Source organism: Phodopus roborovskii, unplaced genomic scaffold (assembly GCF_943737965.1).
Source record: "Phodopus roborovskii unplaced genomic scaffold, PHOROB, whole genome shotgun sequence".
NCBI classification, from domain to species: Eukaryota; Metazoa; Chordata; class Mammalia; order Rodentia; family Cricetidae; genus Phodopus; species Phodopus roborovskii.
In genome coordinates, this window is record NW_026125281.1 from 11583577 (window position 1) to 11610706 (window position 27130).

A 27130-nucleotide genomic window follows, 5' to 3' on the forward strand; every position below is an offset into this window, starting at 1 on the left:
TCACTCATCACTAGCGAAGAAAGCTGTTCCAGGACCACATGTGGCAATAAACTGTTGGAGCTGCTGTTGGCACTGAGTCAGGTAGAGCTCTCTTTGCTCTAAGTACTCTTCATTGTACAGTTCAAATGGAAACAGTGCATTGGGAGCAACACAAAACGCTGTGGCCCCTAAATGAAGAACAGAAAGACCGTGTGAAGGAGCCTTACAGACTAAACATGGATGGACACGAGTCTCAACAAAAATAAAGGGTTAAAAGTTCTCAGCTGTTGAATGGAACCTGATTGTTGTGAGTTTAAATTTATTTTGTTTTTTTGAGGCAGGCTCTTAACTATGGTGTCCTGGCTGTCTTTATCTCTTAGTTCTGTGATTATGGGTGGGGCTGGCTGATGTAAATATAGAAGGGTCTTTACTACTTATTACTCAATCTGGTTCTGGATCACTCCCCATGTCCTCTGTATTATGGAATCCATACCTCCTAGAACTTAACCTCTGCTCCCCACCTTTTGCTCAGTCTTAGACTCACAGTGTGCTCTCCACTACAAGCCTATGATGGCATGTACAGTGATGATGACTTTGTGTACGATCATTGGTTTACTGTGTATCATAAGTATTTTAGAATTTACATTTTAAAAAGCCTCTCCTGCATCACACCACATCCTCTCCAGCTAGTGCCAGGTTTCATTCCTTATCTTCAACATTCAGCTGTCTGTGGGCTGTCTCCACAGCCACACATCCACTCCAGCTCCAAACAGTTTTGATCATGGGCATTACAACTTCTGGTTTAACAGATGCAGTTGTAATCTCAATAGTATGTGTTCAGTGACCGCTCATCTAGAATACCACACTTAGTTTTTTCTTCAGTCCATTTTTAAACAGTGGAATTATTCCACAGCAGTAGTGGAATCTCATCCACTTGACTTTGAAGAGCATGTCTATTCTCCGAGGTTAGTACTCACTATCATGAAATCTCAATATGCCTTAATAATTATATAAAATTGTCAGCACCCTCCTTCCTTTATTTTTTTATTTACTTTCTTTTTGAGCCAAGGTCTCTTTGTGTAGTTGTGGCTGCCCTGGAACTCACTCTGTAGACCAGGCTGATCTTGAACTTAGAGATCCCCCTGCCTCTGTCTCCTGAGCACTAGGATTAAAGGTGTACACCACCATCACCTGGCTGGCAGTACATTTCTTTATGGTATATAAAATAATGTATCTGATTTGAAAAATATGGCCTTAAAATAAGACAAATAAAAATATATATCCCTACTCTTTAGTATTTATTGGAGCTAATGTTTTCTCTAAACTAATTCAGGATGACAATCTTTTCTAGTAATCATTAACTCTATAACCTTTTCTATAAAGGACACACAAATTTGTAGATAATGATTTACAAGCCTTGTAGGTTTGAAGCATCTGTGGATCCTAGGTTAAAAATGCTTGGCTTAGTCTGGGAGCTGGAGAGACCACTCAGCTTAGGAATGCTTGCAGTGGTTAGGAATACTTGCAGTGTTAAGAATACTTGTAGTTAGGAATGTTTGCAGTTAGGAATGCTTGCAGTGTTAGGAATGCTTGCTGCTTTTCAGCACTATGGTGGCTGAGGCTTGAGGATGGAAAGTTAAAGGTGACCTGGGACCTGAGGTGGGGTTTAGTCTCAAACCACCCAATAGCAATCATAATAAGGTCTTTATTATCAGATGGCACTGCCCCCTGGCATGATGGCACACAGCTGGCGTCCTAGGACTTAGAGGCTGAGGTGGTGCAATCTGAGTTCACAGCCAGCCTGGGCTATATGGTGAGATTCTGTCTTGAACAAACAAAAATATTTTCTATAAACACTAAGTGTATGAATTGAAGTAAGCCATATCTAATAACAATAAGGAGTTGTTACTTTGAAGTATTTAAAATGCATGTAGTAATTGAATAAGCTAAGAATGTTTAGGAATCATTAGTGAATTACCGTATTTCAGGGTGAGGGATATTTCAAACAGTAAGGCTGCAATTAGTACATCTTCTTTGAGCACCTTATTCCTTAAGTTCAGTCGAGCATGTGCTTCAGATAAAGAAACTCTAAAAAGGAAAACAGTTAATAAAAACATGTCAGTATTACAAAAAATCCACACATTTAGACAGGAACAGACCCAAATATGACATGAGCCACGTGTTAGAGGTTAGCATACTGATTTTTGTTTGTTCCTTTTAAGCTATTTCTTTCCCACCAACTTAAATACATTGTGCCAGAAGAAACAAGTTAAAAAAAAAAAAAAAAAAAGCTTCCACTTAACAATCCACATCCCTATCCCAAGTTCCAAGTTCTGCTTCAGTCAATATACAGTAGGGGGAATAAACCTAACTTATATCTCTCATAGATGTATAGATGTATAGGTATATAGATGTATAGATGGTGTATAAATGTATAGATGATGTATAGATAATGTATAGATGTAGATGATGTATAGATGGTGTATGGCTGTACGATAATGTGTAGATAGATGGTATATAGATGTTAGATGATGTATACATGTGTAGATGGTATATAGATGATGTATAGATGATGTATATATGGTATATGGATATGTAGATGGTGTATAGATATATAGATGGTGTATAGATGTATAGACGATGTATAGATATATAGATGTACAGATGGTGTATAGATGATGTATAGATGGTGTAGGGATGTATAGATGATTTATAGATGGTATATAGATGTATAGATGATATAGATGTATAGATGATGTATAGATGGTGTATATATGGTATATGGGTATATAGACGATGTATAGATATATAGATGTACAGATGGTGCATAGATGGTGTATAGATTTATAGATGGTGTATATATATATGGTATATGTATGTATAGATGAGATGGTGTATAGATGATATATAGATGTATAGATGGTGTACAGATGTATAGATGATGCATATATGGTATCTGGATGTATAGATGATGTATAGATGGTGTATAGATGTATATAGATGGTGTATGGATGTATATAGATGGTGTGTAGATGTATGTAGATGGTGTGTAGATGTATGTAGGTGGTGTGTAGATGTATGTAGATGGTGTGTAGATGTATGTAGATGGTGTGTAGATGTATGTAGATGGTGTGTAGATGTATAGAGATGGTGTGTAGATGTATAGAGATGGTGTGTAGATGTATAGAGATGGTGTGTAGATGTATAGAGATGGTGTGTAGATGTATAGAGATGGTGTGTAGATGTATATAGGTGGTATGTAGATGTATGTAGATGGTGTGTAGATGTATGTAGATGGTGTGTAGATGTATATATAGATGGTGTGTAGATGTATGTAGATGGTGTGTAGATGTATATAGATGGTATGTAGATGTATGTAGATGGTGTGTAGATGTATGTAGATGGTGTGTAGATGTATATAGATGGTATGTAGATGTATGTAGATGGTGTGTAGATGTATGTAGATGGTGTGTAGATGTATGTAGATGGTGTGTAGATGTATGTAGATGGTGTGTAGATGTATGTAGATGGTGTGTAGATGTATGTAGATGGTGTGTAGATGTATGTAGATGGTGTGTAGATGTATGTAGATGGTGTGTAGATGTATGTAGATGGTGTGTAGATGTATGTAGATGGTGTGTAGATGTATAGAGATGGTGTGTAGATGTATAGAGATGGTGTGTAGATGTATGTAGATGGTGTGTAGATGTATGTAGGTGGTGTGTAGATGTATATATAGATGGTGTGTAGATGTATACATATAGATGGTGTGTAGATGTATATAGGTGGTGTGTAGATGTGTATATATATAGATGGTGTATAGATGTATATAGATGGTATGTAGATATGTATATAGATGGTATGTAGATGCATATAGATGGTGTGTAGATGTATATATATAGATGGTGTGTAGATGTATATATAGATGGTGTGTAGATGTATATAGGTGGTGTGTAGATGTATATATAGATGGTATATAGATGGTATATAGATGTATGTAGATGGTGTGTAGATGTATAGAGATGGTGTGTAGATGTATAGAGATGGTATATAGATGTATAGAGATGGTATATAGATGTATAGAGATGGTATATAGATGGTGTGTAGATGTATATATATAGATGGTGTGTAGATGTATATAGATGGTGTGTAGATGTATGTAGATGGTGTGTAGATGTATGTAGATGGTGTGTAGATGTATATAGATGGTATATAGATGTATATAGGTGGTGTGTAGATGTATATATATAGATGGTGTATAGATGTATAGCTGCTTGCTGCTCCCATCAGCTCCTCATCTATGTAAAGTCCCCATGGAATCGTACAGTTCAAAGTTCTTGTCACATAAGTGAATTCTGGCCATGGCATACTGAACTACTCATTCTTTGAACATACACTACTATTCGATACTTCCTCGAATAACTAACTTCTTTAAACATGTAAATTGCTTTCCTTGCCTGAGATCGCTCCTTTCAGTTTTATCTGGCAAGTATGAGGTTCAAGAAACTGAAGTTGAGTCTGCAGAATTTACTGACTGGATGACTTTGGCACATACTAACTTTGAGTGTGTGAGAGTGTGTGTATATATAAAATGAGGATACTACAAAGTTTATATAAATCTGGGCTGAAATTAGTGTCATAGTTTCCACCAAGTGATCACTAGCTCTCTGCTGGAACTAGACATCAAAATGTGACAATTTTTCAAATATTCCAGTACCTGTAATGGCATGAGGGCTAATGCTGTGCCTCAAAGGTATGTGTCTCTAAGTTCCAGCCTAAACAACACACACACACACACACACACACACACACACACACACACACACCATGAAACAGTTTCTTTTTGTTTTGTTTTTTTTGGAAACAGGGTCTCTCCATGTAGCTCCAGCTATCTTGGAACTTGCTACCAGGCTGGCCTTGAACTCACAGAGATCTACCTGCCTGTGCCTTCTGAGTGCTGGGGTTTAAAGATGTGTGCCACCACATCTGGTGAAACATAATTTTCATTTCTTCAATATTCTAACTGCTTTCCTTATGACCAGACTTGGTTAACCTTTACAACATAGTACTGTGTGTGTGTCATTTGACTGTCAGAGTAAGGTAGAGTTATAATTCTCTTGCTCTTAACACATGTTCTGTTAATACTGCCTAAAATGGTAAGTCACATTAAATGCTTGTTCACGTTAGTTATGAACAGGATGAAATCACATGCTTACTCTCTCATATCAAGTGGCATTCCCCTCTTCCCACACGCTCACACTTTACTAGAAAGTTTGGGAACCTAGTTGGAGTCTTCACATTTACTGTTAACTTTTTTCTTGCTAGACAAAAATCATAATTATAATCTGTGAGCATCTCTCAACATATCTTAAAATATATTTGATTATTGTAACCCTAATGTCCTCATGTAAAATCCTGAAAATATGTGTGGGACCTTCATAAAAGGAAAAATGAATATTCTATGGGAGAGAGAAACTGAAGGCTTAGGACTTCTCTGGGTAGTTCTTCTGAGACAAAGTAAGTAATCAACCAACCAACCATAAACCAGAGAGACAAATACAAAATCCAAGTAAGTCAATTAAACTCGTATTTAAAAGTCAGTTTTGGCCTTACAACCCGAGGTGAGTACATACAAGTGTTTTAGTGCAGATGCTGACAGCTTCGACCCATGGATGGAGTCTGTTCTGATTCTGCGACTTGCTAGGTAATAACCATGAATCATTCTTTCTGCCTCCAAGCTGAATTCCATAATCAAATTCTTTGCAAAAGCCAACAGCTAAGTTAAAAATATAAAAATTAAAGAGATTTAGTTTTATTATGGACCCATAATCCCAAAGTGTACTGGCATCTGATTTTTAAGTTTCTGTAACTTTTACATCAGATATAAGTAAATATCTGGGCCATTTCCAAGCCCGAGCACTTTAAGTCATATCTTCCTCTTATAAATACTCAAGGGTTTACCTGGAACAGAAGGGCACTCTGCAGGGACTGAGCAGCTGGCTGATGCTGGTGCTTCCAACGGGAGAAGATCTCACTTCTCCCAGACGCTCATGTCTCTTCTGAACAGTTAATTCCTTGGCAGCTTATTTTTTCATAACTTTCTCTCATTTTCCTTAGAATGACCCCCCCTTCCCCTCCATCTTTTCACGGGGCCTTAGTTAAATTTCAGTGAGTGAGAGGTGCTGTGTTACTGCAATAAAACTGAGCTCTGATGACTGGGAGGTCTGAGTAGAGTATGATTCTTTTTAAAAGTTCACATTATTTGGGGATGTGTGCAGCGTGCTCATGCCGTGGCATGAGCACAGTGTTCTGGGTACTGAGCTCAGGTGTTCAGGCTGGACAGCAAAGAACCCAAGAAAAGACCAAACATGTCTAGGATGCTATTAATTTTAGTTTATACCGATTTTTTCAAGTACTGTGGGGTTTGAACCCCGGGCCATGCTCAGCTAGGAAAGGGCTGTCCTGCTGGGCCACAGGCAACCTCACTTTCTGTGTTTCTGTTGTAAGCTCTTTAAGAAGAAGAATTGCTATATCCTGGATTGGATGTATCCTGCCTTTGTTCATCTGCATTTTTCTCCAGGCCTCAGAACTGGATGATAGCAACACAGTAGCCATCTCTGTGTTACTCCACAGGGACACAATGCTACCTCAGCTGTCTTTCAGAAAGGGTTTATTGTTTCGGGAGTGTTGTCAACAGTGTTTTCCAGATGTCAGCCTTTTCAGGGATTGCTTCAGGACAGCCCATATCATGTGTCCACTGGATGCAGAAGTTAAGGGTGGCTTCATGAACTCCCTCTATTTTTGTCTGAAGGTAGACAACTCTGATGGGTCTCTTGAGCTCCAGAGCTCTGTAGGCTTCCAGATGCCAACGCTCGGCCTCCCTCACACTTGACTCTAACCTCTGCCCAGCCTGCTTCCTGCCTTCCTGAGATAATGATAGAGAAACACTCTATCACACATTAGGGCACCAAACCCTGTCTTCTCTACATCCCCTGTCCTCAGCAAATTCCATGTTCTTTGATTTCCATTTTTACTATTTCATATCCTGAGTAAAGTTCACGATTGTTCTCTTCTACCTGAGCCTAAAAGGCTTTCTGCAAACTGTAAAGCCCTAAGGTTCCATGATACATTTTGCTTCAGGCAAGTCAGTTTTCTCATAGCTTCTAAATATATTAATTTCTACTTCTGTGTCTTTGTTTTTACTGTTAATTTTTGCCTAAAACACCCAGTATTCTTGTAATTTTTTTTTACCATTTCTTAATGTCCAACTAAATTCTCATCTCTTTCCTAAAGTTTTCATACATTCTATACTCATATTTCTATTCTGAATTCCATATATATTTAGAGACACAACACGAAACTCAGCATTTAAGTTGCCCCCAAATGTTTCATGTATCTTGATTTTCTCTTAATTAAATACACTATTTTAAAAGGAAATTCAATAGCCATGAAGTGTGAATAAACATGCTTACAAGAAGTAAGCACTTCTCTATAAAAATATTCCATTTTAATACAGTGACTTTAAAAATATTTATTTATTCGAGACAGGGTTTCTCTGTAGCCCTGGCTGTCCTGGAACTAGCTCTGTAAGCCAGGCTGGCCTGGAACTCAGAGATCAACCTGCCTTTGCCTCCTGAGTGCTGGGATTAAAGGTGTGTGCTTCATCACTGCCTGGCAAGCTATGGATACTTGGGATAGTAGTAGAAACAATAAGCTTAACATTTTAATATTAAAGTTTCCTCACACAGCTGTTCAGGAAGCAAGCCGGTATAAGAAAACAGCTAAGCACAGTCGCAATGCCTATTGTACTCTTAGCCCTTGAGAGGTAGAGAGAAGCAGATGATCAAGAGTTCAAGGCTATCCTTGGCTACCACAGTGAGTTCCAACCAAGCTAGCCTTGGGCTACATGTAACCTTGTCTGAAGATGAAACAAAGCAAGACAGAACTAGACAAACAAAATCCTAGAAGAAGAAAAAGATAATGCCCAAATAGACTTCTATTTAAATTAAGAAAGGGGGCTGATGAGACGACTCTGATAGTAAAGGCACTTGTTTCCAAACCTGACAACCTGAGTTTGAAGCCACAGGGTAGAAGGAGGGAACTGCATTCTACAAATTATTATTTGACCACTACGTATACACTGGGGTACACATGCAAAATGTATAGGCACACATGCACATACTATATACACAAATAAATGTAAAAATAAAAAAATGAAAAAACTGAGAAACAATTGAAATAGGCATTCTGGGTAAGCATTTTTATCTACTGTTACCTTTTCAAAATCTTCAGTTGTGAACTGTTTAGAAGCTAAATAAAGCAACCCTTCGGGATCCATCGCTTTCTTTAATGTATGTTGCACAGTAGGGAGACATGGGTGGCAAGGAGATGATTCATTGCAGTTAATCAACAATCCAAATGCCTCCACAAGATTCGCTGGAATCAAACTGCAATCCTACATAACCCAAAAGGAAGGGCAAACGATAAGTCAGCTAATTGGAAATAGTTAAACACAAATTGATCATTATATTACTTAGTGGTTATTTCATTATTAGCTAGAGTTTAAAGTAATTTCTGAAAAACGTGGAACTTGTGGAAAGCAACTTTTTAAGAAAGTTCTTATTATTTGTTATATGTTGTCTATTACTGCCTTCTGGGGCTCAGTTGGTAAAGTGCTTGCCGAATGGGGGGCACTGATCACTGTGCCCCAGAACACATTAGAAAGGCTGAGCGCCACACCACGGGCCTGTTCTCTCAGTGCTGGGACAGCAGAGACACAAAGACCCCTGGTGAGTTCCAAAGAGAGACTCTCTAAAAACTAGGTAGACTGCAATTAAGGAAGACATGTGAGTCAACCTTGACCACACACACACACACACACACACACACACACAATGTCACTATTCATCTAATTTGCATGACTACAAATTTAGGGGTGGAGATGTAGCTCAGACAAAACAAACATTAAAACTACTATTAACCAATTGGACCATTATTCAGCTGTAATGTCTGATATAAATGCATTAATAACAAAAACATTATGAAGTCATATTGCTGGATATAACAGGGCATGTCTGCACCCAACTCTCATCACTCAAGAGAATTGCTAGTTTGAGGCCAGTCTGGGCTGTATAATGAGTTACAACATTGCCTGTTATGTAATGAAGCCTTACCTAAAAAATGAAGAGGAAGAAATATAGGAAGGAGGAAGTTGGACGGGGAGAATATGAAGACAAACTAACAGTTTCTGAGAAGCATTTAAAAGCATTTTTTCTTTTTGAGACAGTTTCATGTAGACTATGGAGCCGAGCTTGCCCTTGAATTGTAATCCTCTGCTTCCAGGTCCCAAGTGCTAGGATTACAGTAAGGTGGCCTCCAAAACAATATCATTTTTAAAAAGGTGTATTTATTTATTACACATACAGTTAAGTATCCTGCCAGCGTGTTTGCCTATGGGCCAGAAAAGGACACCAGGTCTTATTACAGATGGTTGTGAGCCACCAAGTGGTTGCTGGGAATTGAACTCAGGACCTCTGGAAGAGGACATCTCTCCAGTCCCTAAACAATATTCTAACAATAAAATAGTCAGAAGCCTTACCATCTGGCCAATCAGAGTACTGGTTTTCTGGGCATTTCTCCTTGAAGATGAACCCACATCAACAAAAGACCAAAAGCTGCACTGAATGGGAAACGTCATTTGCTGGTCGACGTCATCCCCAAATTTCTTTCCTGGGATGAACACCGTAAGGCTTCTGCTCTCCAAAACTGCGTCAGAGAAGACACAACCCTTGTGTTATACACCAATCAGACGCTGTACACCCTAACGATGTCACTGCCACTCTTCTAAGACTTTGTTATTCTAGTAGATGCTCTATGTGTTTACAAATCAAACACAAATACCATATGAAATGTTACTATCTAAACAGATTGCTTTACAAGACAGTGCTAAAATCACAGCACCTGCCATAGAAAACTGCAAGGAAAGGACACTATTGGAGTGTGAATGCGTTATTTGCTTGAGAGTCACCAGTCCAGAGCACCCTGGAACTGTGGTTAGGCATCTGGGTGACACAGGCAAAAGCCCCAGCTTTCGCTAACCCAGGCTGGCCTCACACGCCCCATGTTGCTGGCGATAATCAGGGCCTTTGACCCGCCTTCCTCCACCTCCCAAGTGCTGAGATTATACATTTGTCCACTAAGCACAATGTATGCAGCACTAGGGACAGAAAGCAGGGCTGTGTGCATGCCAGGCATAGACTCAATTGAGCCACATTCCCAACTCAGTAATGTCCTTTTATGTCGTTAAAAAAATGAAGAAAGCAGTCCATTCATGAGGGAATGTCAGAAGACAAAGATGATATGATCCATGACTGGGGAAAAGTGTATTTCAAATCCAGCATGTTCAAAACCAAAGGCATCAAAGCCCTCTACCACTTAAACTCCACCCCCCCACCAAGGTAGAAAGATCTTACATTTTTATCTTTCCTTCACACTTCATAACATTTAATCTGTGGATTTAATCTTATTCTTAGGATTCTAACTCACAAGTGGATTTCAAATTAACCTTCTGATTCATTTAGACTTCTGTAACTATGAAAAAATACCCGATCATTCCAGAGGTCTTAGTTCATCACGGAGGGGAGGACATGATAGACAGAGTGGCTCAAATCACAGTAGGAGAGAGAGAGAGAGAGAGAGAGAGAGAGAGAGAGAGAGAGAGAGAGAATGCTGTGTTCGTTCACTCCACACAGGATCAGTGTCTTCCTTCCTTAATTTATTCTCTCTGGAATGACTTCCTGACACACTCAGAAGTGTGCTTTATTAATCACCCGGGTGTGTCTCAACCCATCCAAGCGTACAGTCATAGCTAGCTATCATGTTACACCTTTCCTTCCCCTGAATTGTAAATATTTAACCTTATAGGAATTGCCCAAGCAGTTTTCACAATGATCACAGTATTTGCTACTCCCACCAATACACGAGAGCCCAGAGGTTCCACATCCACAACTGTTTCTCTTGTCAACTATCGAAACTTTTTGCCATTCTAGTAGGCAGGACTAGAAAACTTGTGGGGCCCAGTGTAAAGCAAAAATCTAACATGCTGTTAAAAAGCAAAAAAAAAAAAAATAAAATAAAAAATATATATAATATATATATATATATATATATATATATATATATATACTATTAAAGGCACTAATATGAACAGCTTTTACCTTTAAGTGTATTTTATATGTCAGTTTATAGTTATACTTTGTTTTCTTCAAACATTACAAATAAGATATTGTTTATGAATGTGCATCTTTTGGGTATATGCCTAAGAGTGGAATTGCTGGATCTTGAGGTAGACTGATTCCCATTTTCCCGAGGAGCTGCCATACTGATTTCCAAAGTGGCTGTATGAGTTTGTACTCCCACCAGCAGTGGAGGAATGTTCCCCTTTCTCCACATCCTCTCCAGCATAAACTGTTTTTGATTTTAGCCATTCTGACAAGAGCAAGATGGTATCTCAGAGTTGTTTTGATTTGCATTTCCCTGATGGCTAAGGATGTTGAGCAATTTCTTAAGTGTCTTTCAGCCATTTTAGATTCCTGCATTGAGATTTATCTATTTAGTTCTGTACCCATTTTTTAATTGGATTATTGGCGTTTTGGTAATGAGCTTCCTGAGTTCTTTGTATATTTTGGCTATCAGCCCTCTGTCAGATGTGGGGTTGGTGAAGATCTTTTCCCAGTCTGTGGGCTGCCGTTTGGTCTTGTCAGCTGTGTCCTTTGCCTTACAGAAGCTTCTCAGTTTGAGGAGGTCCCATTTATTAATTGTCGATCTCAGTGTCTGTGCTACTGGTGTTATGTTCAGGAAGCGGTCTCCTGTGTCAACTTGTTCAAGGGTACCTCTCACTTCCTCCCACTGGCTTTTGAAAGTCTACTGCAGTGACACAGCTCCTCCAATAAGACCACAGCTCTTAATCCTTCCTAACAGGGAGTCAGCAGAGAAGCAAACACTGAAATGTGTGAGCCCTGGGGTCATTTTTGTTCAATCCACCACACAGTTAATGCCACGAAATGTGCAAACATTGAAAAGGTAACTTCAGAAGAATGTGTACATTTGCATTTTTTAAATTACATTTATTTATTCATTTAGGGGTGTGCGTGTGTAGGTCAAAGGAATACTTGAGGAAGCTGGTCCCTTCTTTATACCATGTGGGTCCTAGGTATCAAACTGAGGTCACTGGGCTGGTATCAAGCATCTTTGCCCACTAAGCCACCTCACCATCATTATTTGTGTATTTTTAGAAGAGTCTGGCTATATAGCCCAGGCTGGCCTCAGACTCACCATGTATTACAGACTAGCCTTAAACTCAGGACCCTTCCACCTTAGCTTCCAGAGTGCTGAGATTATATGTATCTGCCACCATTGTGCTAAAAGTCTCAGATATTGCAAAAAGACAAAAAGAAACAAAATTGGCCCAAAACAAAGTCATGTATTAGAACCTAGAGTAAATGCTAAAAACAGTGCATTTGCAAATCAAATTCTTATATTTTATTTCTCAAGTTGAAGTGAGACATGACATTTGGTCTATCTTTCATGTCTTAAGCCCCATGGGGTAGTGTCTCCTCCGTAAAATGACTCCTCGGTACTGGTAACACGAGATTAGAACAGGCAGAATAACCCGAGAAAGTACTGTTTACCTGACTGAAGCTGTTCGAGTTTATCTTTCTTATGTGATGTCAGGTCTCCTATGAAGCAGACACCACTCTTAGCTAGCAGAGCGCTGCCAGCTTGAATGCTCACTGCTCCAGTTCCATATTTATTTCTGGACACAGTTGGAAAAACATCAGTAGACACAGGATGGCGTATACCATGCGAGACAAGATTCATGCTGTAATTCAAAAGTCTAGGGAAAAATAAATTATTCATTGATGATATTTAAAAATTGATTTTCAAAGTTTATTACATGCTAAAAACATGTTAAATTTAATTTGTTCTAATGTCTATCTACATATATATGTATATATATACATATGTATATATACATATATATATATGAAATCTGGTGTTTTATTTGGACAAATTATGGCATAGAGAGACTTACAGAAATAACTTATAATGGGGTAATTCTAAAATAATTTATTGAGAATATCCAGAGGGGAGTATTATGTCCTCTTAGGAATCAGAGAAAGCTATAGCAAGGTAACAGTTGAACTGGATCTTTGTTGTTGTTGTTGGTTTTTTGAGACAGGGTTTATCTATATTGTTTTCGAGCCTGTCCTGGAACTCACCTGTAGACCAGGCTGGCCTTGAACTCACAAAGATCCGCCTGCCTCTGCCTCCCGAGTGCTGGGATCAAAGGCGTGCGCCACCACTGCCTGGCTTGGATCTTTGTTGTTTTATGCGTTCTTTTCTTTTATGAATTCTAAATGTACTCATTAGATTTGTCAATGTCTTCTCTTGACTTTTCCTGCTGTGTCTGTGTACAGAAGATGTCTGCTACATCTTCTTTTTGTTCTTCGTGTTATTGTTAATTGCCTCAAGGTCTTCAACTCTCCAATTTACATTATGAGAAGGGAATGTCACCTTAGTTTAGTGTTGTGGTAACCCTGAGATAGCCACCTAGCACTCATGTGTTGGGGGTTGGTTAGATTATGGGCTTGGGTGAAGTGCATAGATCCTGGTGGCTCCTGCCTGATCAATGGATTCACCTCCATAGATCCATAATGTGTGCCAGATATCAGAGGTGGAATCTCTTATATAAGTCACTATGGACTGTCCCTGAGAAAAACAGACCCTGTCTCCTTCCCCTTCCTGTCTCTCTTCCTCTACTTCCGGTCTACCGAAAGTTGAACTGTTTTCTCTGCCATCACTTTGGTCCATAGCAATGGAAAATGTAAGTGATAGAATAACATTGTAAGCAAAAATAAACCCTTTGTCCTTTGAATTGTTTCTCTTGTGTACTTACCACAGCAGTGAAAAATATATCTAATGTGGCTATCTTTAAAATACTTACACAAAACTTGTAGCTTTCTGATCCAACCATCCATGATGATCAGATATAGACATGCAATGCAAAAAGACCACGTAGTGTCCCTTAGATGTAGACAGGCGGGTGTCAGAACATGTGTTCAGTGTATCATCATCTCAAAAACCGTTAGTCTAGGCATATGTAACACATAGGACACTAAGTATGTATGTAACAGACAGCAACATTTCTAGCCCGAAATGTTAGCAGTAGATCATATTAAAATCACACAGGGAGTTTTTGTTTTGCTTTAAAACAAATTCTAATGCCCATTTCTATTCCTCAGCTACTTAAAGTAGGATTTTTTTGAGGTGGTATACAAGTTTTACATTTTTTGTCATTTTGGTTTTTATTTTGTTTTGAGACAAGGTTTCTCTGTGTAACAGTCCAGGCTGGCCTGGAACTCACTGAGATCTGCCTGCCTCTGCATCCCGAGTGCTGGGATTAAAGGCGTGTGCCACCATTGCCCGGCAAGTATCTTATATTTTGAGACAAGGTCTTGCTGTGTTGTCTTGCTTGACTTCAAGACTGAATAATCAGAGCTTATGCTACCAGCCTAAGTATAAAACAGAAAATTCATAACAGAAAATAAAGTTCAAATGGATTTACACACAGTTTGATTTTATACTCTAGTTTCATTATCAAACATGGTACTAGAATCATTAAATAAAGAAAGGCATAACAAATGATGTAGGAAAACCTTACAGGAAAAACATCAACTTTCACTATACTCTACACCGCATACAAATGTTAACTCAAGGGCCAGTCAGACAGCTTAGTGGGTAAAGACACTTGCCTGGCAACTTGAGTCTAGTCCCTGGAACACACACAAGGGGGAAGAAGACAGCATCACAAAGTTGCCCTCTGACCCCCATGTGCACACTGTGGGATGTGCACCCCTCTCACAACATGAGCACACCGGAGGGGGAGTTCAATTGAATATAGAGAAAAGACCCCTCCAGAAAAGTCCAAATATTACACATCGAGAAAGAAATTTTACAACCTCCAGGTGGGCAAAATTTTCCTAACTGGAACCCAGAAAGCATGAAGCATAATAAATTAGACTTCCTTAAAATTGAAGTGTCTGCCTGTCACAGACATGTTTCAGGAAACTCATAAAAAGCAAGCTTAGAAATCTCAGTCTGCTCATGTGACAAAAAATGCATCTGAACAACTTACCTAAAAAGGGAGAAAAACACAAACATTTAAGAAGATATACAAGTGGTCAGTAAACTCACGAACAACAGCTTAGGTCAGGAGACAGGAGAATTGCCAGGTAGAACCCTGAGGTACGATTTCACCTGTACTGCTCATATAATAAAGGCTGACAGCACCAAATATTGGTAAGGACGGAGACACACAGAAATGTAAAATGGCCCAAGCAGCTTTGAAAACTGTCTGGTGGGTTGCTGTAGAATTAAATGTGCATCAACCTTATATCCCAGCAATGCTACTCCAAGTCTTTATCCAAGAAAATGGAACACTCCGCAAAAGTTATATGAAAATGTTTACAGCAGGGATGGGCAGGTGGCTCAGTGGTAGCAGGCTTGTCTACTACATACAAAGCCCTGGGATTGGTTCCTATCACCAAAAACAGTGATAATGTCAGAAAAGTTTATTTATAATAGCAAATATGTACAACCCAGATATCCATTATCGGGAGAAGAATAAAAACATTGTGGCATACTCATATTAAAGGACTCCAATAAAAACGACAAACTACTGACTCACACAAGTGAGCAAGACAGGCCATACTCAAAAGAGAACGCTTGCTAATGTCAAGTCCAAGAAGAGGAAAATTAGACAGGTATGGTGGAGCATCCTTTTAATCCCAGCACTTGGGAGGCAGAGGCAGGTGGATCTGAGTTGACCATCAGCCTGGCCTACAGAGTGAGTTCCAGGACAGAAAAAGCTACACAGAGAAACCCTGTCTTGGGAAAAAGAAGAAAAGAAAAAGAACAAGAAAATTATTGTTATGGCCGTAAGAATTGTAAAGAAGACTGAAATAAATGTTAAGGGTGATTGTATTGCTTTATTATGGGTATGGTTTATAGGAGTGTATATACATTTGTATATACAGTGGATATTTTTGTCAACCCGTCACAAACTATTGTCACCTGGGAACTGCTTCCATTAGACTGGTCTGTGGGCATGTCTGGCAGATATTTTCTTGTTAATGATTGACGTGGGAGGGCCTGTGTCACCCCTGGGCAGGTGGTCCTGGATTGTATAAGAAAGGTAGCTGAACAAGCCACAGAAAGCAAGTTAGTAATCAGTTCCTGTGTACAGGCTCCTGCCTTGAGCTCCTGCTCTGACTCCTCAGTGATGGACTGTAACAGGTAAGCTGAAATAGACCCTCTCTTCCCCCACGGTGCTTTTGGGTCATGGCGTTTACCGCAGCAATGTAACGCAAACTAGAAAAATCTGTCATTGTTTCTTATTGATAATGGGAACCGCAGATATGGCTCCGCAGTTAAGAGCACTGGTTGCTCTGATCTTCTAGAGGTTCCGAGTTCAATTCCCAGCAACCACATAGTGGCTCACAACCATCTATAGTGGGATCCAATATCCTCTTTTGGTGTGAAGGCATGCATGCAGACAAAAACACTCATATACGTAAAATACAAATAACCTTTAAAAATAATAATGATAATATGTGATTATATTACTATATATAAATTTTATCTAACATCAACTAACTAAACAAATTTCTCATATAATCCAAGATGTCATAAAAAAAAGCCAAAGGTTGATGGCAAACAGGAAAAGAGAAAAAAAGTTCTAATTTAGAATAGATATCACCAATCAATAAGAAATAGATAATAGAAAGTTGATAATGATTAAAAATAAGTTCACAAGATAATGTGTTTAATAAGCCCGAAATCATCATTACTACTTACAATTAAAGAAATGCAAATTTTACCTGGTTAAATAACTTTTTCTATGTGGTGGAAGTAAAAATCTAAAAGCTTGACAGTTCCCAGAGTTAGTGAGACAGAGATGCAGTCAAGTGGTCAGTGCAAGATTACATTCATACACTGTTGGATTTAACACCGCACTACATTACACGGGCTTCCTAAGTAAGTCAATGCTAACTAGAATCTTAAAATCTCTAACTCTACGAATGTATTTTGCTTCATAACTGCACCCTAGTTATAAGAAGTTTCTTTCTAGCTTTAGGAGCAATGTGGCGACTTCCTTTTAGAGGCACTAAGTAGGCACTGAGCCCAGGCCAGGAAATGACCCCCACCCTCAAGAGAATCTCACAGCATTAATTACATATAGGGAACCTGTATCGCTGAATGGAATCTGTCAGAAAAATAAGAAAACGGCCACTGAATCCTAGATGGAAGCTTATTTGCAAACAAAGGATAAAAGCAAAATACCAAGTTAAAGAGTGTGGGCAAGGAAGCCTAGGAGAGATGCTTTTGTACAGTCTGGGGACATGGGTTGAAATTTGAGGTTGATCCTTAAAATATTAAAAGCAAATATTTCAGTTCTAAAAGTGTGTTTTAAAAGTTTCAAACTTTATTAATAGCAATTTGTTGAAACATTTTAGTATTCAGATGAATTCTAAATAATCATCTTATAGTAATGTCAGTAAGAAGAATCTACACAAATATGTGAGCACTATATAATTTGAAAACTTCATGGCACACATCTTACCTATCTACAAGCAGACTGTCACTGGTGGTGATTAAAATATCCAAGCAGTCTTCTGGGTCCCTGTTGCAGTCGCTTGTCTGAACTAGACTCATCAACAAACAGAGTTTGAGCAAATTGTAAGTCCCAGGGGGGACAATCTGTGATGCAAAGATATTGGCAAGTATTGCTGTGAACTTCCAGCATGAGCTGGAAGTTAAGGACAGGAGACACTTGAAGTTGTCACTAATCCCTGAAGGAACTGAAAGAAAATAAAAATGACAGGTGTTTGATTCATTTGTCCAAAAATAATATTGAAACACAGTTCTTCAATTGTGCCAGACTCAAATTTTATGATGATTGCAGTCATGCTTGTCCATAATTTTGTATCTTGGTCACCTCATGAACCCATGAGAATTAGTTCTAAAGGGAAGGCAGGTCATTTGTTCTCCTTTGAATGCCTGTGTGGGGCGAGCAGGGATGGGCCTCTGTTCTGCTGTGTTTGCTCCTGCCCACAAACGCTGGGATGTTGTGTAATGAGTAAGGTTTTTTTGTTCGTCGTTGGTCTTGTCCCGCCGTTGCGCCTGCCCCAATTAACACACTGAGACTCTGTATTTGATATTATGTTGTTGGCCAGTTATTTGTTTCTTGTCGGCTAGTTCTGTCTTAAGTATTAACCCATTTCTATGTAATTTCCACGAGGTCTTACCGAGAGCGGAGGAATGGCGGTTCTGTTCTCTCCAGACTCTCCATTTCAACCCCTCCTTTCTACTTTTTCTTTTCTCCTTGTCCTAGTCCCTCCTATCTTTCTTTTTTATTGGCCAACAGTGCTTTATTCATTAACCAGTATGAGAAACGTATACAGAATGACATCTCCCATCAATATTGTGCTCTGAAGGATTTATATTCTCATACTTGGAAAACACTGTGCTGTGCTATACTGTGACATTCAAATTTTCTCCACCCTGATGCTATCCAGCTCCTGGGAAAGGTAAATGATAGGGGAGAAGCTGTGCATGGCTATCCCTGCTCTTGGCCTGGGCTGCTCTCACAGCACAGACCTCCTCTGCTCACACATGCTTGTGGACAGGAAGGTCTATCTTAGCCTAACTCTTGCCACATATATGGGTGCTTACATCTGTAGACTCCTAGAGTTCATCACAAAAAATCGGACTTTCCACCTACACTTAAGTTGTTTTCTGCTAAAAAACCTCTAAGTCGTGGAGTATGATGAAAGGTCACCAAACTATTGATTTATGTTGCTTGCTTTCTTCCAGAGTCTTTCGTTTAAGAATTCTCTCCTGGATAAGCTGAAGTGTCTAGAATGTATTTGTGTTTAAATTCAAATTGAGTGTCTATTACTGCAGATTCTAAACGTCCCACTCTATACTCAAATTTAACCAGCTCTTCCCACGTAGGAATGAGGCAAGAAGGGCAGGCCTCTCTCATTTTGTAGGTACGCAATGTTAAATTGTGACGGCGCTGCCCAGGGACACTGTTGCCAGGAAGGTGACGTTTTAGTCCCCTGCCTTTCTTTACCTCTTTTCAGGACTCAGGAAAGAAAAGGGTACAGCTCGCCAGTGTCTCCCTCAGGCCACAGCAGTTATGGTGAACTGAGAATGGGAGGAAGCCCTCTTACCGCTTAGTACACTGAAAGCATTTCTGTTTCTACTCTATGTACTCTGGGCTGAGCAAGCCTCTGCCACCAAGCACCGGGCTTGTTAAGTGTGCACTACCATGCTCAGAAAAATGTCAGATACATTTTTCTCTTTGCTAACTTACAAAGTCAGCATAAGATGTAGTTCAAAAAAGGTCCTCAGCCCCATCACAATTATAATCACCTTATTTCCTTCCTTAATGACACTTGCATGCAGGGCTTGCTTCACTGGCTACTTGTGTGACTTTTATTTGGAGGTACAGCTTTGCTATGTAACCCCAGCTGAGTGACATCTCAGCTTGTAGCTCAGGCTGGTCTCAAGCTTGTGACTGGTCTCTCCAGTGCTAGGGTTACATGTGTGAACTGCCACACTTGGCAGCACAGTTTGCTGAATAGATGGACTTACATATGTTAAAATATATAATTTAGCTTACCTTTTGCCGTATAAGGGGTGATACTATTTGCTTCTACACAGAGAGCAGTCTGTGAAGTTTTGACACAGACTGGAATTCCAATAATTTTATATTCATTTCCTATTTTCATTTTATTCACTAGTTCATCTATGGTTATTAAACACAAAAGAAAATAGCATTCACTAAATGAAACATCTGGAACCAGGGACAATTCAGTAGTTGAGTTAGTAGTGATGTATTTACTTTTGTTCAGTATAGTATCTATTTGCAATGGACCAATAATTGAAATCTAGACCATTTTATTGCTGATGACATATGTTAATATTCATAGGGAATATGAATTAGCTTCAGGAGGCATGCGATATAGAAATGAGGTTAATTCACCTATAATGCAGTCAAGAAGAAAATACCATTCTGTATAAGATAAAACATCTTTCAATTAAATGCCAAAGAATGTTAATAAGCTGGGCATGGTGGCACAAAGTGCCTGCCATGCACTTTAGTGGGCATGGCTGGTCACATCTATAACCTCAGTGCTAAATGGTATAGTGGAGAGACAGGCCAATTCCTGGAGCTCATGGGGCAGCCAGCCTAGCCCAATGGATGAACACCACATTCTGTGAGAGACTGTGTTTCAAAACCAGGGTGGAAAGAGATCTGTAAGATCTACAGTATTGACCTCTGTACCTGCCCACAGGAACAAACACACACACACCCACACACACGCACACACGCACAGGCACACACACACACGCACACACGCACACACATGCACGCACACACGCACACGCACACGCACACGCACACACGCACACGCGCACACACACGCGCACATGCACACACACACGCACACACGCACGCGCACACGCGCACACACGCACGCACGCACACACACACACGCACACACACGCACACGCACACACACGCACACACGCACACACGCACACACGCACACGCACGCACACGCACACACACGCACACACGCACACACACGCACACACACACGCACACGCACACACGCACACACACACGCACACACACGCACACACGCACACACACGCACACACACACGCACACGCACGCGCGCACACACACGCACACACACGCACACACGCACACGCACACGCACGCACACACACGCACACATGCACACGCACACGCACACACACGCGCACACACACACACACGCACGCACACACACACACACGCACACACACACACACACACGCACTTCCTCTCTCCCTTATGTATCCTCTCTCCCTTGAACACTAGCTTTGAATTATCAAACCATCCAAACAACAATGAAAAAACAATGAAAGGGTGTAGAATTACAAGTCATAACTCTAAATGTTTCCTTTAATTTCTCAAACTTTAGTACAAAGGAAAAAGTAAAGCTCCATTTCTATCACAACTCTAGCTTCCCTAGGTGTCTGATCCTGTGAGCTGGGTGTCCTACTTCATGGCAGACAATTGTCTCCTTGTACTTACCCTTTAGTTTTCAACAAATAGTCACATGAGAGTGTCATTCTCATGTTTATGTGCAGCAAATTCCCCAAATCTTTTTTTCTGGTGTTCATATCCTAGTAATCTTTTTTGAGATGGGGCCTCACTGTGTAGACTGGCTGGCCTGGCCTGGAACTTGTTATATAGATTAGGCTGGCCTTGAACTCACCTCTGCATGATGGGATTAAAAGCACTCATATCATATCGGGCTCCATGTTGTAGTATTAACACAAAGTAAAATCGTATATAATAATGCGATGTCATTACTATAAAAAGGCCATGACTCTGGGACTTGGAAACTCCTGATAAAGATGACTGGTGTGGGGGCTGTCTCTGACTGTTGCCTGCTCTTGTGACCCTTTTCCTCCTCCTGGGATGCTTTGTGCAGCCTTGATATGAGGGTTGGTGCTAACTCTCATTGTAACTTGTTGTGCCGAGTTTGGTTGCTATCCTGGGAGGTCTGCTCTTTTCTGCAGGGAAATGGAGGAGGGGTGGATCTGGGGAAGAGGAGAGGGGGGACTGGAGGATGGTAGGGAAGGGAGGCTGCAGTCAGAATGTGATGTAAGAGGGACGAATAAATGAAAGAAAAAAGAAGGTGGATTTCCATTGTTAAGCTTTCAGTGTGCTTCTAATCTGAGAACATAAACAGGATTCCATATTTGATATTTGAGTTCAAATAGAATATTACATACCTCTTAGGAAAATACTAAGTGACTGAAACCTAAATGGCTGGTGTTTAGAATCTCCTTGAAAAGCATGAAGTACTTTTGTAGTAATTATTTCAACTATCTGTTTATCTTAAGGCAAAGAACAAAAGAAATTGTTAACAGAATACATATTCAGTTTTTTTCCTATTAAAATACACAAAATGCATTTTTTTTTTTTTTTTACCACCAAGCACTCTAAATTTTCTGTCTTCTTCCAGTGAAGATGAACACAGACTGCACACAAAGTCATTCCTTACTGTTGCAGATTCTGTAGCTCCAGGCACATGGACTCTTATGTACTGAAACCCTGAAAAGAAACAGTGCTGGGCCAAGCTGCTCTCAGATTTTGCTATTTTCAGTCATTTACTATTATCGGTTAGTGTTTATTGCATGCTTTGTTTATTTATTTGGACAGGCTGTCACTGTGCAGCCCAGGCTAGCCTTGATTTCCATCCCCTTGTCTTAGCCTCTCAAGTGCTAGCAACACGACTGTTCCTTTCAAGCACTGTGCTAAGGCACTAAAAACATGGGCATCTAAATACAGAGTTTCTGTGTGTGGCAGTGAGAAACTTAATTTCAGTATATGGCATCATTTGCAGAGTTCAGAGAGGAGAGAGGAAACATCCAACTCATCCTGCATTGAGGGTCAGTGGAGAAGATGTCTCACAGAAGGGCTGACCAGGTTACACCTTAAGCACAGAGGGGACTGAAGGGGCAAACCGTTCTCATTTGCTCTTCAGGGTTACTATAAGCACCGATTCAACTGAGAGTGCAGGGAAAGACTCTCAAGATCATGCACGGGAAAGATACACATGTTAGGAGGCACCAAATAACTGCATTTATTACACTTTGGTTAGTCACCAATCGTAACTATGGCCTGGGATGACCATTTGCACACTGACCTTTTGAGAGAGGGCACACTTCATCTGAGCAGAGGAATCTGGCACCTTGTGTGTACTTGGTGACAGTAGTCGTTGCAATCACAATTCCTTGCATCATATAAAATCTTTGAGATGTATAATTAAGTGGAAATTCACAAAGATCAAGACTATAACTCGGAAGGGGAGGTAAATGTGTTAACTTCAGCACAATATTGATCTGATAAGAACACAAAAAGGATATTAATAAAATTTGTAATTCAATTTGACTTGGCTTATTATATAGTAAGAATACTATGTAGTTTTTTATTGTTGCTATGAACCAAATGTTAAACCAGATAAAACATGAAATTTAAATACAAGTCCTGTAACATTTTAGTTAAATTATCATAATTAACTCATTATTTTTCCTTTAAAAACACTTATCTGTGAACCCAATAGCATTGGAAACTTTAGTGCCCAAATTGTGATCTCAAAATATTAATTTTCACTGAAAGGAATCAGAATTTTTCAGCAGGAAATCAGTGACTCCAGGTGTGGGACAGAAAATACAGGAGATGGCACCGGGATATCTTTAATTTTTTTTTAAAATTGTACTTATTGTACACACACATACACACACACACACACACACACACACACACACACACACACAGTTGCAGGTCAGAAAACAATCTGGGGATCAGTTTTCTCCTTCTGTCACATGAGTCCAAGGGATCCAACTCAGGTAGTCAGGTGTGGAGACAAATGCTTCTACCTGCAGACATACTAAAGAGCTCAAGTCCTCTTGTTAAAAAAAAGAACAGAAATATTGGTCATTATTACAGTTGCTGTCTGTTTTCAAATCATTACTTTTCAAAACCTTTTAAAGGAAAATAATTAAATATCCTGCTGTTTCCCCCCCAAAAATGTATTTCATAGTAACCAAATAAATGATGATAAATCACTTATTTTTATTTTCATTTTTTAGTAAGAGATTAAAATCAGAGCCTTGCCCATGCTAGGCAAATACTTTCCTACCCAACTATATCCCCAGGCCCAACAATTTCTTTTGTAGAAAATTTCAGATAATAAATTCGGAAAGGGTGGCAAAAGTAGAAAATTTTTAAAGATTACAACTGCTAATGGAATAATAGGCTCCAGGTAAAACTATCCAGTGAAAGTTGATAAGAAATTTCATAATGGTGTGATCATAGCAATGGCGTCTATGACAGCACTGAAATTGGCATCTATTATGTCCTTATAATGTGGACTATATAACACCATGTTTTATAGTGTGTTGTTAAAATGAGTAGAATCTAGACCTAAGCCTCAGAGTCACGTCTCATTTTAGATATACATAGTGTGATGGAAAATTAATAACTAAAAGGTAACATGAGGGCTTATGGCAAGAAGAGAGAACTAGGGAGAACAGGAACTCCAGCCAGTAGATAACTCCCTGACTGCAGAGTATGGACCAGAGACCCCGTGCAATTCTCAGGAGACAGAGAAGAGAGCCGGAGCCCGCATCCAGCTGTGTCAGCATCCTCCCTGCCCCATTACCTCAGAACAAGGCCATGGAGCCTGCTGGTTGGAATCTTGCCTAAACAGATAACAGTTACATTCACTTTGATCCATGATGTCTGTATGGAAACTTTGTACTCTGTGAAATCTCAGTAACCTTGGTAACCTTGTGAACTGAGCTCACACCTGTCTGTAACTCCAGTTCCTGGAGATCTGACGCCCTCATACAGTCATACATGCAGGCAAAACACCAATACAAATGAAATAAAAATAAGTAAATACTTTAAAAAGAAAGTAATTAGACAGAACCAGATTCATAATGTTTTACAGGATAATCAATGAGTTTCTTTTAAAAAAGTTAGTTTGCAGGGCAGTGGTGGTGGATGCCTTTAGTCACAGTACTGGGGAGGCGGATCTCTGTGAGTTTGAGGCCAGCCTGGTCTACACACTGAGTTCCAGGACAGCTAGGGCTACACAGAGAAACCCTGTCTCGAACCCTCCCCCCCAAAGTCAGTGCTACAAAAAGGAAGGCGTGGGGTAGCCCTAGACCAAAGCAGACTCAGATAGCTACAGACAACAGCCCCGCTGCAATGCGTGCACCTGTTTAGGTACTAGTTTGTCTTCCTTTTGCGGGGCGGTGGGGGCATTGCTTTGCTTTTTATTTTTTTGAGATAGGCTCTAGTGTAGCCCAGGTGGCTGCATCCCCTGTGTGGCTGAAGATGACTTTAAACTATTGATCTTCCTGTTTCTGCCTCTCAAGTGATGGGGTTATAGGGCATGCACTACCTCATCCAGTTCTTGGTACTGGCTCAAAAACAAACAAACAAAAAATTAAAAACCTTCCAGGTAAGAAAGGGAAAAACTAAAATAGGAAGTAGATATTAGATGATATCAAGAAATGTGATGATGATATTGTGGTTACATAAAAATAAGGACAACAGTTTTTAGAAGTTGATACTAAAGAATGTGTGAGGTGAGATACAGATTATCGGGGATATACTTTAAAATAGTTCAGATAAAAATAGGTGATGCATATACATTGTATCACTGAGTTTGAATGATAGATATATGGAGGTCCATTGTATTAATTAATCTCTTTACTTTTGAAATAGTTATTATAAAATCTCTTCAAAGAGGTAGGTAATATGGGAAAAAATGAAGCATATTAAGATATTTGTAGTTAATGTTGGCTGTCAACTGGGGCTCAGTTGCACCTCAGGACTAACAAAGTACACTGGTAAATGTATTCTTGGGAGATGATTTACCACAGGAAGCCCATCTACCCTGAACAAGGGTGGGTAGCCACAGGAAGCAGAACTGTCCTGAATGTGGGTTGCACTGAAACAAATCCTTCCTCCTTTAAATAGCGTCGGTCAGGTATGTTGATGCAGCATTGAAAACTGGACACAGAGGTCTCTGAGATGGTTGAGCAGTTAGGGCTCTTACTACACAAACTGAGCCTGATCTGAGTTCTGTGCCCACGTGGTGGGGGGAAAGCACCCAGAAAACTCCTGTTGTTTTCTGTCCTGCAGACACCAATGATGGAATAAATAAAAATGACAAATAAATGTAAAAAAATAGAAGAAAAAATCTGACATAGAAAGTAGTATATTGAACTTTGGGAGATATACTCTTTTTAATTTTTTATTTATTTATATTTTATGTATGAGTGCTCTCCAGTCCAGAAGAGGGCATGAGATCCTGTTACAGATGGTTGTGAGTCACAATGTGGGTGCTGGGAATTGAACTCACGTCCTCTAGAAGAGCAACCAGAGCTCTTAACCACTGAGCCATCTCTCCAGCCTTGTGAAAAGAGTATTTATTTTGAAAATCTTTACCTGAATTTTAAAAACTTACTTGAGTTTCAGTCTGTAACTGTCCAATTAATGAGAGAGTCTTAACAGCAACGAAGCAGACCTGTGATTTCAAATGAGCAAAGGGGTTACCACATGTCCACATGATGGGGAAATGATTTCTTCTTTAACTTACTGATTGAAACACTTGAGCTGCTTTTAAGGGATGGTGTAAAATGTGATTTCCAAGTTCAGCATCTAATTCGACAATGTCAGAGGGGTTTATTAAAATATTGAACCGATAGACAGCATAGCTTTGTTTTGAATCTGTGAAGATATAAAAGTGGAAGTAAGGGTAGGTAATGTGGCAAAGCCTGTCAGGAGTGTCTCTCGGCAGCCGCCTTTGCTGACATACCATTGTAGTACTTGCAGTCGTCCAAAAACTTTTGGAGCCCTCCACTTCTGTCGAGATAGACAAGGGCTGCCTCTTTCATTTGTAGATTTGTCATTTTCTCTTTGTTGCTTATTAGCAAGTTAACCACAGCTGCTGGTAGAGATTACAAGTGATGAAGCCCACATAAAGAATGACGAAACCTAGAAACAAAATAATGCTTACTTTGATGACTTCTATAAAACTTACAATTGAGAATACAGCTAGGTAAACTTTCCAACTCTAAAACCTTCCAACTGAAGAAGAAACAAAACCTTCCGATTGAACCCAGACTTCACATGAGCAAGCATGTACCACTGAGTCATACTCCCATCCCCAACTAACATTTTAATCAACAGTTATGACTTAAAAGGCCACAAACTTAACAGGATGCTGCTCACATGTATTTCTAGCTCAGATACTGCAAAAAGGAAAATTGAAATGAATAGTCTTAGATGACGGTAATCTCCTGTAAGCATAGGCTGAAGGGTGATTTGTCCTGGGATGACTCATTGGGTAAAGAACCTTGCTGCCAAGTCTGAGTTGAGTTTGATCCCTGGGATGAACTTGGCGGAAGGAGGGGACCCACTGCAGCAAGCTGTCCCTTC

The 27130-nt window shown here is 39.7% G+C and overlaps 1 protein-coding gene across 1 annotated transcript; it reads right to left on the reverse strand.

Annotated features, from left to right (window-relative positions):
• On the reverse strand, positions 1 to 26682 carry Mcmdc2 (minichromosome maintenance domain containing 2). The gene is made up of 14 exons (XM_051197280.1): positions 26508 to 26682; positions 26289 to 26419; positions 26157 to 26216; positions 22821 to 23016; positions 22103 to 22225; positions 21904 to 22008; positions 19730 to 19855; positions 17663 to 17900; positions 12669 to 12874; positions 9578 to 9744; positions 8255 to 8434; positions 5613 to 5755; positions 1958 to 2067; positions 1 to 167 (listed from the first exon to the last, which is right to left on the reverse strand). The coding sequence occupies exons 1-14, from the start codon at positions 26599 to 26601 to the stop codon at positions 1 to 3; spliced, it is 2046 nt and encodes a 681-aa protein (XP_051053237.1). The 5' UTR covers positions 26602 to 26682.
• Positions 26683 to 27130: the final 448 nt, after the last annotated feature.